This window comes from Ammospiza nelsoni, chromosome 1 (assembly GCF_027579445.1).
Source record: "Ammospiza nelsoni isolate bAmmNel1 chromosome 1, bAmmNel1.pri, whole genome shotgun sequence".
Classification (NCBI taxonomy): Eukaryota; Metazoa; Chordata; class Aves; order Passeriformes; family Passerellidae; genus Ammospiza; species Ammospiza nelsoni.
The window spans coordinates 93,826,354-93,839,978 of record NC_080633.1 but is presented as its reverse complement, the minus strand read 5'-3'; the positions used below and the strand labels follow the sequence as shown (position 1 = coordinate 93,839,978).

At 41.4% G+C, this 13,625-nt stretch overlaps 1 protein-coding gene across 4 annotated transcripts in view; it reads left to right on the top strand.

Annotated features, from left to right (window-relative positions):
• CARMIL1 (capping protein regulator and myosin 1 linker 1) overlaps window positions 1–13,391 on the top strand; it is a 188,145-nt gene extending 174,754 nt beyond the window's left edge. For 2 of the 4 annotated variants that reach the window (XM_059479797.1, XM_059479805.1), the window contains 5 exons: window positions 1,961–2,039; window positions 4,819–5,052; window positions 7,685–7,819; window positions 9,388–9,534; window positions 12,339–13,391. In XM_059479797.1, coding sequence (XP_059335780.1) covers window positions 1,961–2,039; window positions 4,819–5,052; window positions 7,685–7,819; window positions 9,388–9,534; window positions 12,339–12,475 — 732 coding nt within the window. In that variant the 3' untranslated portion in view covers window positions 12,476–13,391. The remainder of the gene's footprint in view (window positions 1–1,960; window positions 2,040–4,818; window positions 5,053–7,684; window positions 7,820–9,387; window positions 9,535–12,338) is intronic. The other 2 variants (XM_059479812.1, XM_059479821.1) reach the window with 1 other exon arrangement.
• Window positions 13,392–13,625: the final 234 nt, after the last annotated feature.

Genomic DNA, 13,625 nt, shown 5'->3' with positions numbered 1-13,625 from the left:
TTCCCAGGTACAGAAGAAAAATCCAGCAGAAGGAGAGTGGTATTCCCTTAAAAAATATATATAGCCAAGACACTCTTATAGAAAAACGTGTAGCCGTAGGAGGTGAACAGGTGAGAATTTAGGCAAAATATCAGTGTCAGTCAAGAAATGGGAACAAAAACTGAGTTTCTGCCCAGTGGCACAAAGCCCTAATGTTTCTGTCTTTGGAAGTGACTTTGTTTTGTCCGTATGGACACCGTAGCTAAATAATCTGGCCCTACCAGTCACAGCATTTCTAGAGTTCATCTGTCCAGAGGACTTCATTGTATCAGGGTAGTTTTACAGCACAGGAAGCTTAATGGTTATTTTAATAGCACCCTCCTTAATGCAGTGTGCCATTCTAAGTGTTCACCTGTTCTTAGAGGAGATGCTGGGAGATAGCATCACCCTGCCAGAACTTACACAGGTATAGCAAACACTCAGCATCTCCATTCTCTTTGTTGTATTGAAGAGAGGCTTTGTTTAAAGAGCTGTGAAATTATACGAGCAAAGTGGAGGTATCAGTAAATCTGTATGGCCAGCTACACTGTCCTCTGCATCACTCCCCAAAATCATCTTCTCTTGAAGTGCATGAGAAAGGCACACAGCCAGCACAGATATTTAGAGATCATTTCTTGATGCTTGTATTTGAAATACTGATTCCACTCTAAACACATCAGTTTTTCTGTAGTAGGCATGTACTTCTGCTACTTGTAGCCATTTTCTTCCTGTGTTTCCTGTTGTCCCATTTTAAACTAATGCTATACGTAGCAGTCTTCCAGGTCATAACCCCCAAAAGGCAGTGATCAAGTTTGTACAGTGTGGCACATGTTTGAGATTTCTAAATGCAATGAGAGGGACAGTCAGAGTTGGTGTTGGAGCAGTAGCAGTGGCCTAAACACATCAATGTTACTTATGCATGGGTATATAACCAAATGCAAAGCTCACCAGAACAAATCATTTGCTTTAAGCCATTTGCCACACTGACTGTCTTGAAATAGCAAATAAAGATCACGATTGAAGCTACCTGGCTGCAGAAGTCTATCCCTACTTTTATAGTTAAAAAAAAAAAAAAAAAAAAAAAAACAAAAAAACCTCACTTCTGTCCCTAATCTTATCTTTCTAAGGCTTTCTCTCTTAGTCCTATCCTGCGCCTACTTCTCTGTGCTTTTTTTGAATCCTCTCATTTGTCCTTCTCACTATGCTTTGGTAGCAGGTAAGGCAGTAAAAGGAGGCTGGTTCTCTTACAAGTGCTGCATATCTAAACTTCTCCTGATAAATCCATGGGTTTCAACCTCACTTAGCTATAACATGACAAAAGCCTTGAGAGTTTGTGGGTTTTTTTGAGACCAAGATGTTAGGAAACCTATTATTTACAATAGAAGAAAGGCAAAATATCAGCACATAAACCAGAAGTCCCTTTTCTTTTGAGGTGCTGAGCACCCAGTAGTGCTGGTGATAAGTAGCTTTAAAAACTTTTCAGTAAATAAGGTCTGTAGGTTTTTAGAGGAATCCTATAAATATGAAAGCAATGCTACTTCTGTAGTTGCAGTTTTATCTAAAATAAGAAGTTATACTTCTGTGTAGAAGAGCATAAGATCAATTTAGTAGTCATATTCAAAATCTAGATCTTCAGAAAAAGGTTTAATTTCAAACAAGAAGTTTTTAGATGCAGAGCTATGCCAGGAGACCTGTTACATAGGAGGCAGTGTGTCATTGCAGCTCTGATAGGAATGTGGCAGTGTTAGGTGCAAATCAAGGTAGTTTCCTTCCCACTTACATCTCCAAACTCTGAAACAAAGAGAGAGAGTGCACCATTTCTTGTTGCCACTGATTTCTCTGCCTCGTGGCTTCCAAATTAGAGGGTTTTACTTAACAGGATCACTGAGTTGTATTAATTTCAGATATATTACTAATCTGAGAGTTTTACTCGCTCTTTCAGAAACTTGGGAATGACACAACTCCCAGAGAGTCTTTTGACACTACAACAAGCTCAGAACAAATGGATGGAAGTGGTACAGGTACAGTATAAGTTTCCTGGTATAAACTTCCTAGAAAACACAACATGCCTGATGTCCAAAATCTCACTTCCCTCTTCAGATTGAATGTCTGCAATTGGTTAAGCAAAGTAGGAGTTTACACTATGTGAAGAGCATTAGAAACAAACTCACTTTTTGTGCTATGGAGGGCACTTCTCATGAAGTCAGCTCTGGGGCGGAGTTTATGGCTCACATTTTTACTCTTGTTGCACAGGAGGGGAAAGTACTTGGTGCAGGTGGCTGGGGCACCTTTGTGGCTGATACACCTTTGGAACGAGGCTGGCTTTTAATGGGATCAGCAAAGCTGAAGCTCAACCCAAGAGCCAGCAGAAATGCGTGTGCACAAAGAAGTGGAAATGCTCAATATATCTGAGGATGGAAATATGACCAGTTTTCAAGCTTTAGGTCTGCTCATACTAACTTGAGTGGTGCTGACTTTCAGCTGGCTGCAGTGCTGTTGGTCTGTCAGCAGTCCTGACTCATAGTCAATGGCATCTGTCTCTTCCCAGGATTTAACCAGTCTGATCGAAGCCAGGACTGTCTGCAAAGCTGTGGAGGCCCCTAGACACTGCTCATGTGCACAAAACAGCTCTCCATTGTGTGTAAAATGGTGTTCAGCCTTGCAGTGCTTACAGCTCCAATTCCCTCTGCACCTCATCTTTCCGTGCCCTTGTCAAGCCACAGTCCTGGGCCCTGACATGGCACACTGCAGCCAGCCAAGGACAAGGCTGACAGACTGGTTTGCATGTATACTTTAGGGACTGGCTAGTAAAGGTTTCAAAAGGGATTCAGCTCTGGTGGTTTGTGTTTACTACATGAAAGGAGTGGTCTGAACTAGGAAATCCAGGTCTGATTTCTCAGCAGCAGTGGTATCCTGCAAGCCTGGCACACAAGATTGCAAAAACATCCAGAAAAAAGGCTGGGAAAACAGGCTGAAATCAAAATCCAAATGTGGCCATCTTGATTGAGCGCTTCAAATACCAATTTTGAAGTTTTATGTCTTTCTAAAGCTTTTAAAAAATAGTATTCAAAGCATGCCATATTCTATAAATCAGTGCTTTTAAAGCCTGCTTGTCTTTTGAGGAGGACCTTGTGTGTCCCCTGAAGACAGCATACTGAAGTCAGAGGAGCAAGGATAGTCTGCACTTTGGGCATTGGAGTAGAGTGGTGTGTGTGACTTCAACTTGTCTGGTCGTTTTTTCTGTATATGACACATTTCACCCCCACCACACTGCACTGTGCTTGCCCCTTCCTTTTGGCCTCCAGCTGTCAATTGTTTCCTTACCAGTCTTACTTGAGAGCTCCCCAAGGCTCCTTTTCATTGTTGCAGCTACAGTTAGTCTTTGGCTTGGGCTAATTTATTTTAAATTACTGTTCTCTAATAATGTTAGAAGGCCTGAGGTCAGGAAGAAAAGAAAGAAAGTTAATGGAAAATTGCTGAATATTGTTACAGGAGAACTAAGCTAGTGGTTCTGAAGAAGAATAAGTTTTGGGGGTATTATTCCTTGCTTTGTGTGTGGATGTTGCCTGCTTCTTTTGTATGCACACACACACAGGTGCAGGTGGTGTCCCGCTGTTTCACTTGCTGCAAGGAGGTATTTCACATGTGCAGACACAAACTCTCCCTGTCACGCACTCACACTCATCTCTATGCACCATACAGCTGTCTGCTCTGCCAGAGTTTAACTCCAGCTGGGCTGGAAAACAGCTACATAGGCTGGAAAAACATACTGGAGATAAGCCAATCTGTAGCAGCAGACTGTATAAACACTCTCCCTCCCTTCCTCCCACTGCCATTAAAATGTCTCTGCCTCAGCACTTCAGTAGGCCTTCTGAATGGGAATAGCAGGTAGGTAGGTCAAGTCAGCCTCTGTGAGCACACACTTGGTTTTGCCAAGAACGAAGGCTACCTGTCTGCATTTCAGTTAGTCTGAAATTCTCTTCTGAGATTCAAGATGTGAAAACTGTTGAAAGCCCAGGCTAAGAAACAAGTTCCAAGATTATCATTGAAACTGCTAGATATAAGCTTTCTACCTCCTGAAGGCTGCAGAGTAGGAAAGTAGAGCAGACTTTTTGCTTGTTAGCAGCCTGGAGTCCAGCAGGCTTTCTACCAGCTTGCACAGCTAGATGGGACTGACTTACTGCTTGCAAGTCACTGTAAATTGATCTCTAAATACTTTGGTCTTTGGGATAAACATCATGTTGGTAAACTTACTAATGTGTGGAAACTGTAAGCCATGTACAGTGTTATTAGACAAATCAAAATACTGTATAAAGAATACTTTGATCTGGGCTGAGTTTCAAAATCTCTTCTAGAGCTTGCTAAAAGCAACAAATAAAAAGATGTAGCCTGCTGGTCACACACTTGGGATTTATTTTCTGGGCTAGGATTTCTCTGTTGATCTTGGAAACCCAACCTTTTGTCTGTAGAGACACAAAACAGTCAGGAGCGGCTTTTTCCACTGATCCATCATTGTTTTCTCAGCAGGTAGGCTGTGCCATCTGCTCCTAGAAATATGAAGGAGGAATAAGGTCCAGCTAGCCATCATCTCAAATATATTAAAAAGAGGGACATGCAATTGCTGTCTTGGGCAATTGAATCACAAATCTTAGCACATGTCAAAATTAGCAGGTTCAGAGGCTTTGCTTGCAGTGATTAGTGCATGTGTTAACTTGTGGTGGTGTTTTCCTCACCACTATAGCTGTGCATGGACCCTTCCGTGCTGCAGCAGACTTTATTTTATGTGTCTGTTTATTTCAGTGCCTAAACAACAGCAGACCCTTCCAGAGAGTCGGTTTGCATCGAATAAAGGCGACTCCATCTCGGCGTCATCAGAAAAAAATTCAAAAGCTGAACCAAAGGCAGAAGCTGGTGCAAAGGCAAGAAGTTCTTCCAATACACCAACCAGTCCAAAGCCCCCACTGCAGTCAACAAAGCCCAGCCTGGCAGGACGACCCACAGTGCCACAGAAACCACGCTCTGCCTCTCGTACTGGTGAGAAGCTCTTCTGGGCAGTTGTCATCCCCAGCTCTGGGTGCTGTTCGTGCAGGCTGTGGTGGAGACAGCCATTGCCACATCCTGAACAGAAATTAAAAGGAGAGGGACAGGTTCTTCATTGCCATGCTCTTGACTCACATCATTCTTTTCCACCTCCTTTTGCCCTAATTCAAATAAACTTATTAAAATGGTTTAATCTGTGATCCTCAAGAGTAAAGTGTGAGAAGCAGTAGTGGCAGAGCTGTTTTTGAGTTAGCTGCTATAACAGAAGAGGTGAGCACAGAAAACTACTTCAGCATCAAAGCCTATTGTAGTAGCACTGACAAAAATAAATATGTTTTCTCTGAAAACCTGGTTCTATATACGAAAGTCCTTGGGGTTTTGGGGCAGGCTGCTCTTAGCCCCTCAAGTAAGTGCCTGTTTCTTAATAACTTGTACAAACTAGCTGTCTCTTACTTTTTCCTTGTTTAGCCTTTGTTTATTTCCTTATTGCTTTTGACTGAAAATAATTGTAACTGGACTTCATAACCCTGCAAGACTGCCTTCTGCCCAGATATAATCCTAAGGTTTCCAATAGTGGGAAATGTTTCAGCACATCTCCCATGCATTTGTCTGTCTGCTGTTTAATAGGCCAGTGCCACAACCTCCTCTTCCCAAAGTACAGCCACTGCAATTGAGGAGAATTAAAAGCTAGTTACAGACTTGCCAAGTATCCACAGCAAATACAGCTCATTAACTGCCAGGGAGTGAAAAATATGAGCATGGCCATCTGTAAGAGCTTGCAGCCCTCTTGACTTTTCCCATAACCACTGTTGACCTTAGAATGATGTAATTTTCTGATAAGGATGAGGAATCAAAGGGATGTTACGGCCTCCTCCGTGCCCTTGATGTGAAACCTGAGCCTTCCTTAGTCTCTGCACTCCAGTAGGCAGAAGGTTGTTCACATACAAAATCACCTTCAGATTTTAGGTGGAGTTACATTTATTTTATTGACCATTTTAGAAACGGTCATCAAAGTGAGGGATGTCAGGTAAGGTGCTCATGAAGATGAATGCAACAGGGAGGGCATGGATTATTTAGTGGTGCTCAGTGTGTAAAATAGGCAGTCAGGAAGACCTGAGCTGTCTGTTTCTGCCAGCTCCTATTCCTGCAGAGAGAGCATACTGTGGATTTAACACAAGGGAGTAATTAATTTTTACCCATAATAATCCAGCTCTTTGGTCGATAGTAAAAGCAGCACAGCTCTGTTGCAGTCTGACTTCTGTCCTAGTACTTGTAGTAACCCACTGCCTAAGGATGCCCAGGCAACATGATGAAGAAAACCAAGCAATCATCCTTTCTGTGTTCTTGCTCTCACTGTTGTTTCCGGCACTGTGGCCCCACAAATAGTAGCAAATTTTTTACTAAGTAATCTGGGTGCAAAGGAGCACAGCTCAGATGTCCACAAATTGTCAAAGACTGAAAGTCTGTATCTAGCTGTGTTTGCCAGTCACTGTGCTCCTCCTTGTGTTGATATTGAGCTTTCCTGAGCAAGTGGCCTCACAGGCATATCAAATGCATGGAGAAGGTCCAAGAATTATTGTATCTGTTCATACCAAATTGCATTTGGGAAGCTCATGACTTTGCTGTGCTGAGAGTGAAACAGTTGACTCTTTGTCGTCTCTCCTTAGCAGAGATAAGTTTTGATTAATTTCTAATATGCAACTGAATTAACTGTTTTTACAAATGCATAATACAGATGATACTCTGACTTGCTTTTGTTCTTCTGTCAATGCTAACCTGTCTTCGTAGGTCCTCTGTTATGTACACATGCCACTGTTTACTTCTTGAAAAGCAAACTTAAAAGCAGTTTAATAATCCACTGTGGCTGTACTTCTCTACTGTCCAAATGAGGCCTGTGGAGTGTAAGACTGAAAAGGTCTTCCTCCAAGGACTGTAAAATGGTAGTCAGCTTGCTTTACATAATCCATATGCAACCTTTTAGAGAAACTAGATATCCAGATGGTTTTAAACTATGGATTTAAGTTTAAGTTTCAGATTTTCTCACAGTCCAGAAGACAGAAGTATTTTTTTTCTTTTTAGCAACTCTTTATGGATGCCCTTGTGTTATGCTCTGGGAAGTTATTAATGGAAGCACAGAATTCTGTAATGCTTTTGATGGTTTTTTTTCCCCCTGGTTCACTTTTAGACCTTATCATTGTGAAACAGGACATCTAAATTGATGAGTTTATTATGTCTCAGAACAACAAAAATATAACTAGAACAAATATTTCCAGAAATCCAATTTTTTTTTCAGCTGTTCATACAAATTGCTACTTATATCTTGCAGGTAAATCACATGGTCACATTAGATTTCTATTTGTACTACAATAGCAGCACACATGAAAAATGCTGAAATTGAGAATTTCTATTTAACTGCTAAAAGTCTTTCACCTGGACTGAGGTCCATACAATTTGTTCTCACTTTGTAATGTAAATTCCTGAATCCTTCTTTTTCTGACAGAGGTTCTGTGGGTTTTTTTGTTTGTGTATTGTGTTGAGGTTTGGTCCATCATAAACAACTGTTTCTGTGAGCTTTAGTGTAGATACAATTTTTCTTTCTCACCCTTTTGTTTGTGGTACTCCACAGAGGATGCTCCAGAGTCTCCCTCCGGCCCCAGTTCCCCAAAAGTTGCCCTGCTTCCACCAGTGCTGAAGAAAGTTCCTTCTGATAAAGAAAAGGATGGTCAGAGCAGCCCCTCAGTCAGATCATTTTCTCAAGAAGGTAGGAGTATTTGTGTAACCTGCTGTCTTCTAGTGAAGTTTGATGTTTCAATATCTCCTAATTTGTTTTCTCCTGGAAGGGAAGAGGGTTATGCATTTGATGATGCAAAAAGCAAGGAAAATGTATCTGATCACCTATTCAGCATCTTGTCCACCTACCTTTGATCAAATCAAATAAACAGTTAATCCCTGGGTATTAATAATGTAACTGAACAATTAAGGGGTTCATGTGTACATTTATGGTTGGTTTGGTCTGAACATAGATGTTCAGACCAATAATTTGAAATTTCACGCAACAGTGTGAAATGCAGCTCTGTGATTCAGCATGTTTCCAGGGGAGCAGCCACAACTTTGTTCCTTGCAGCCAGCCCACTGCTCTCTTTGTTTTCCTTTCTGTTGGTCTGTGCACATGACTGAGTTTGCCTCCCCATCTTTGGGCAATGAGTCTCTGTGTGCCAGGGCAAGGCTTGGTACCTGCTATCTTTTATACACAGCAGTAGGCTGCTCTCTTCTCTTTGCTGATTTTCATGTGTGCGCTGAATTTCTACTTTTGCTGATGCATTTTCATGCCCTGAGTTGATTCTTAGAAGAGCTCAGGCTTCCTCTGATAGCATAGGGTGTGTGGAGAATTAGTCACAGGAATGTTGCTCACCATGGTGTTAGCTGGCACAAGTGATGATGTTTGAAGTCTGGGGGTGAGATGTCTTCCTTCCTGGGTCTCTCCTCAAGAAAGACATCTAAGGTGATTCCCATCACTTAAGCTGTGAAACAAAGGGGTGCCCTTTCACACTCTGACAGCAGATTTTCACAGCATAAAATGGGAAAAACTGAGTTGAGGTAGCTACATAATGCTGGGTTGTGAAGACTGAGAAGTTGTGCTGCCTACAGAGCCCACTGTCATCATTCAGATGATCCAGATTGCCAAAAGCAACAGAAGTCAGGCATTGTGCTTCCTTACTTCTTGCTCCTTTAAGCCTCTCCCGTCAAACACAGAATTTTCTATTTGGCTCTATATGCCACTGTACATATTTTATCAATAATAGTTTAGATTTGCCAGGTCCTTGAGGAGCTGCTGGGCTTTGTATGAAGTTGTTTGGGAAAGAGTAAATTCTGTTTTTTTCATTTTTATTCCTTTTCATGTTTTCTTTTTTATTCATTGCTGTCTTACTTCCTCATTTAGCCATTCCTCTGTCCTTGCTTTCTGCCTGTCTTCAGGCTAGCACATTCAATTTATTTCTGCAACTGATAAATCACTGCAAATCTGTCCGAGTTAGTAAGAAAATTAAATCTCCTGTGAAATAAAGGTACAAATTAGATGATACTTGATTGTAAAATAGCTTTATGTTGATGATTTTAACTGTACTTCATGGAACAATCTGAAAACACACCTCTTTGCATGGTGAGGCTGTTACCAACACCTCAACATACCTGGATTACATTTAAACAAGCAACTGGCATACTGATTACTGCTCTCTGAATAGGTTGGATAAGTGAAAATTTTCATATTACCTTCTGTATGTGGGCCTGCAGAACAGCTTAGGAGTATAAACAAATCCTTTTCCTTGCTAGAGCAAACAGGAGATTGTCAAAAAAGAGACGCAGCTCTTGACTGTGCCAAGCCATCTGGCAGCGTGAGAACCACTCCGGGGCAGTATTCTACCAGTGCAGAAGAGGAAGCTAATGTGCTTGGGCAGAGGATGGCACAGCCAACTTCTGGTTAGAAGTTTTCATTTTTCATCAGGGTGGTGCTTGATAACTGGCACTAACAATTGTTAAGAAATGGTAATAGCAAAGAAACCACAGAAGGGTGTGGGTTTGTCATCTGTCATTATGAGAAAGGTAAAAATCTCATGGGGTTCTAATCATATTTCTGCCCTCATGGGATTTACATGGCATGAAAAAATTCACAGATAAAACATGTTTTGTGCATTTTTCCTTTGTGTCAACTTCAGTGACCAGTCCCATCTAGCACATGCAGCCCCTCTGCAGAAGAGCACTCACTACTGTCTGTGACTGCTCAGTGCAGCAGCACTGGCACGCTGCAGGTAGGCTGGCTGCTGCTTGCTGTGCTTGCACACCTGTCATTTCTAAGATCATGCACTTTAGTGTTTCAAAAAACAGTTCAGCTTGAATATTGTTAGTGCCAGTTTCAGTGCATCACTCACAAAACCATTTGAGAACTGGGTAAATCAGATTATTTATTCTTACTTTGATTTTCAGTTGCAAAAGCAAAGAAAAATACCACCTAAAGAACCCAAGCCCAGCACTGTTAGTTGAAGGAGCAGCTTTGACTCACAGTGAGCTCATTCAGTAGGCTATAAAAATGTTCATTTTTTTTATGTACTTTTAAAATATAAAAGCTCCTGTTCTCAAATGGTACATATTTATGTTTCTTTACTTCTTAAATGGTTAGTTTGAACAGTTGTTCAAAATTACTTTTTTTCTGAAGTATTTTAATTGTGTATTTGAACATCTTATGCAATTCCATTTACCCACAGTTTTTCTAAGACATCACATAACCTTTCCTCAGGCCAAAATTTATCCTTTTTGTATTATAGAATCAAACTTAGTCCATCCAAACTGGGAATCTCCCCTCCCTATCAGAATCAAATTATTATATTTTAGTTCATTCTGAGATACCTCTCTGACAAAGTAAGTTTTGTAAGCTGGGATCCTGCCGTAGACTGCTGCAGGTCACCTGTGTTGTACGGTTTCATCGAGGCGAGGGTAAGCTCTTCTGACAGAAGCCTGCTTGCATTGTGTGGACTTAAATGCCTGATACATCCTTCAGTCATTTATGAGGCAAACTACTTACCTATATTTATCAGACCATAAACTAAAATGGCTGCTGCAGGATGTGTTTTGGGTTTTGTTTGAAGTCAGTGAAGGCCAGATAAAGGCCAGGTATCTATTGGGAGGTACTGGTATCAAGGATGACTCAAAAAATTTCCAGGCACCTATTTCTTTGAAAAGCAGTGGTGTTTTGGAAGGTAGAAATGCCTGAATATTTTTGCAGGATAATCCTCTCCAATTCTGTGAAGTGGCTTTAAACACTTTTCTCAACATCCCTTCCTGTTTCCCAGCTCGTAATGCCAGGATAAGAATGCAGAGTGTGTGTAGCTGCTGGCCTTTATTTCCTCACATATTTTGGCTAGCACAAATGAGAAAACTGGTATTTAGGATTCAGGAGAACTATTTGGCTGCCTTGGGATCCCTCTCTGTAGTTCCCACATTCCTGGCAGTCCGTGACACAACCTGCCACACTTTGAAATGACGGCAGAGATGGTCAGTGGCAGGCTGCTGCTGGGGCTGGAGCTGCATGCTGGGGACAGGGTAGGCTGTTCCCTGCAGGGGGGAGGCTACAGGTGCCTGGTACATGGGGAAGGAGAGGTGGTGCTGCATGGCCACAGCAGCTCCTGGTGCCTTGTCAAGAGAGGCATTCACAAAAGTGGTCAGGAACAAGGATCAGTGTGAACCAAAGCCGACCATCCCTACCCAAAATGGTGGAGCAAAGAAGGTCTTGTAAAGACAACATTTAATTTTGTGGGAGTGAAGTGAGGTGACTTGCAGCAAGATCACATTTAAGGGCCACTGTGTGTTTGAAGTTTCACTTCAAGTGCAAGTATGAGATTTGTAATGCTATCAGTCCTTGGGTAAAGTCACCCTGGTTGATGTGTATAACCATCTTGTTACCATGGCAGTTGTAGGCCAGTGGTTAGGTCAGGAATCTCAATAAGGTTTTACAACTTTCTTTTCCAATTTATTTTGAGGCTTATAGATTTGGAGAAAGCCCTGGCCTTATGGAGATTTCAGAGTGCTGGGTGAGCAGAATGTGTACTATTGCATTTAAATCATGAGAAGTGAATATGGCCTCCTGCTTACCCCATTGCCAAGCAAAGCAAGGTGCAGAGCCATGGGTGTCCTTATCAAGGGACAGGGAGGACATTGGGACCTGGAAGTGTAGAGGAGCAGGGAGAAGAAGTTTGGGTAACTTGGATGCTGAGATGAACATCTGTCCTGTTTAAAGCTGCTGAATCAAAAAGGAGAACACAGATGTGTCCTGCTAGGGAGACAGGCCTGCCTGAGATGTGCTTCACTGGTCTGAGGGATGCCCAGCTGGCACATCCATCAGTCTGAGCCGTCAGGAGTGCATTGTATGAGATCCATCCCAGCTGGGAAAAAAATGCTGTTTTGGTTTGGAAGTGGTGTGATAAGAAGAAAATTTCCAGACCATTTCTAACTGTAGTGTTTATCCATGTCACAGTGAAATACTGAGTGTCATGTTTCAAGTTTGCCTGCTTGCCAGCCAACCAACCAGTGGAATAAAGCTTGCTCAGACTCTCTCTTCTCACCTTTTTCTGGAGTGAAGAATTAATAGGCCTATGCTACTCCTCCTAGTGCAAATTAATTCAGTGGTATCAGGAGCAGCTCCCATGTGCATTAATGACTTTTTTAATTGTTTTTTTTTTCTTCCTTTCTCTTCTGCAATCATTAGTAAATCCTGTTTCTGTTTTATGCAGCTGCAAAAAGAAGCCCTGGGCAGCAGTCTCATGAGTTCCAGGAACTGAAGCAGAGGTCCTTAAGTAAAGACGGCCATCAGGGAAGCAAGTCCAGTGACTCTGGAGAAGAAGCAGATAAAGATTTTATTTTTATTTAGCAATCTGTACAAGTGCTTTGTAGCGCAAGAGCTTTTCATAACAATCAGGGTTCAGCAATCAACAGCCCTTTTAGTCAGCTGCTCTTTCATCACAGGTACATTTCCCTGCAGAAAACCTGATCTTCCAATCATGACTTACAGTACACCTGGCATTGATTCGGTCCTTAATTTCTGATGTGTACAGTGCAAGGCATTCCTTTCCATGCCTTTGCCTAAAGCCAGCTATACTTTCATGTATTCTACTTGAATTTCTCTGAAGCAGCTACAAGGAGTGCCCTGCATTAGGGCATTTAGAAAGCAAAGCAAATTAACTGGACACTGTCTTACACTAATACACTGTACAGCAGGTAATGTGTTGTACTGCTGAATGTAAATGTGTCAGATCTGCACGTGACTTACCTATAAATATATTCTTGCGGTATGCAATTGCACATTGTAATTATATTAAAAGAGCACACTAATAAAATAATTTGTATAGATTATATATATTAAATGCTTGGGTATGGTTTTTACATTCTCCCATAGGGAGCTTCTTTCTTCCTGTTCTCCTACTGTACATAAAGCTCCAACGCTTACATTTGTGTACTGTCAGAAAGCACAACAGAGAAGAATTTGGATTATGTATAACCATGGTATGCTTCCACATTCGTATATTAATGTATATAGTTGATTGGAATGAGAGCAATTGAAATTTTATTAATATTGGTGTTTTCTGGAGGCCTTCCTTGGTTCTGTCTGCATATTAGCTTCATTTCAATGTGTAATTCTATGAGAAACATAGTTCAACATCTGTAAAAACATGTCAGCTTTTGAGGGAGGGGATGCAAATTTCACGGTGACCCACTTACATTGCAGGTTGAAGGGATTTTATTCATATGTATATTTGTAACAATAAAAAATGATTTTACAACTGAAATACTAGTCTTCATTTTTACAGAACTGTTTGTGGTCTGATGGTCTCTGATCTTCGAATGCTGGCATTGGGTCACATAGGCAAAGTGTGCAGTTAAGACAAAACCTGTTTAATTTTTCTTCTCCTAGTAAAGTGCCTGTTCCAGCTGAAAGGGACTCATGCACATCATAAAAATACTGCAGGAAGATCACTTCACTATTCTCCTCAATTGGAATCTTCAGAAAAATAACCTTTCTT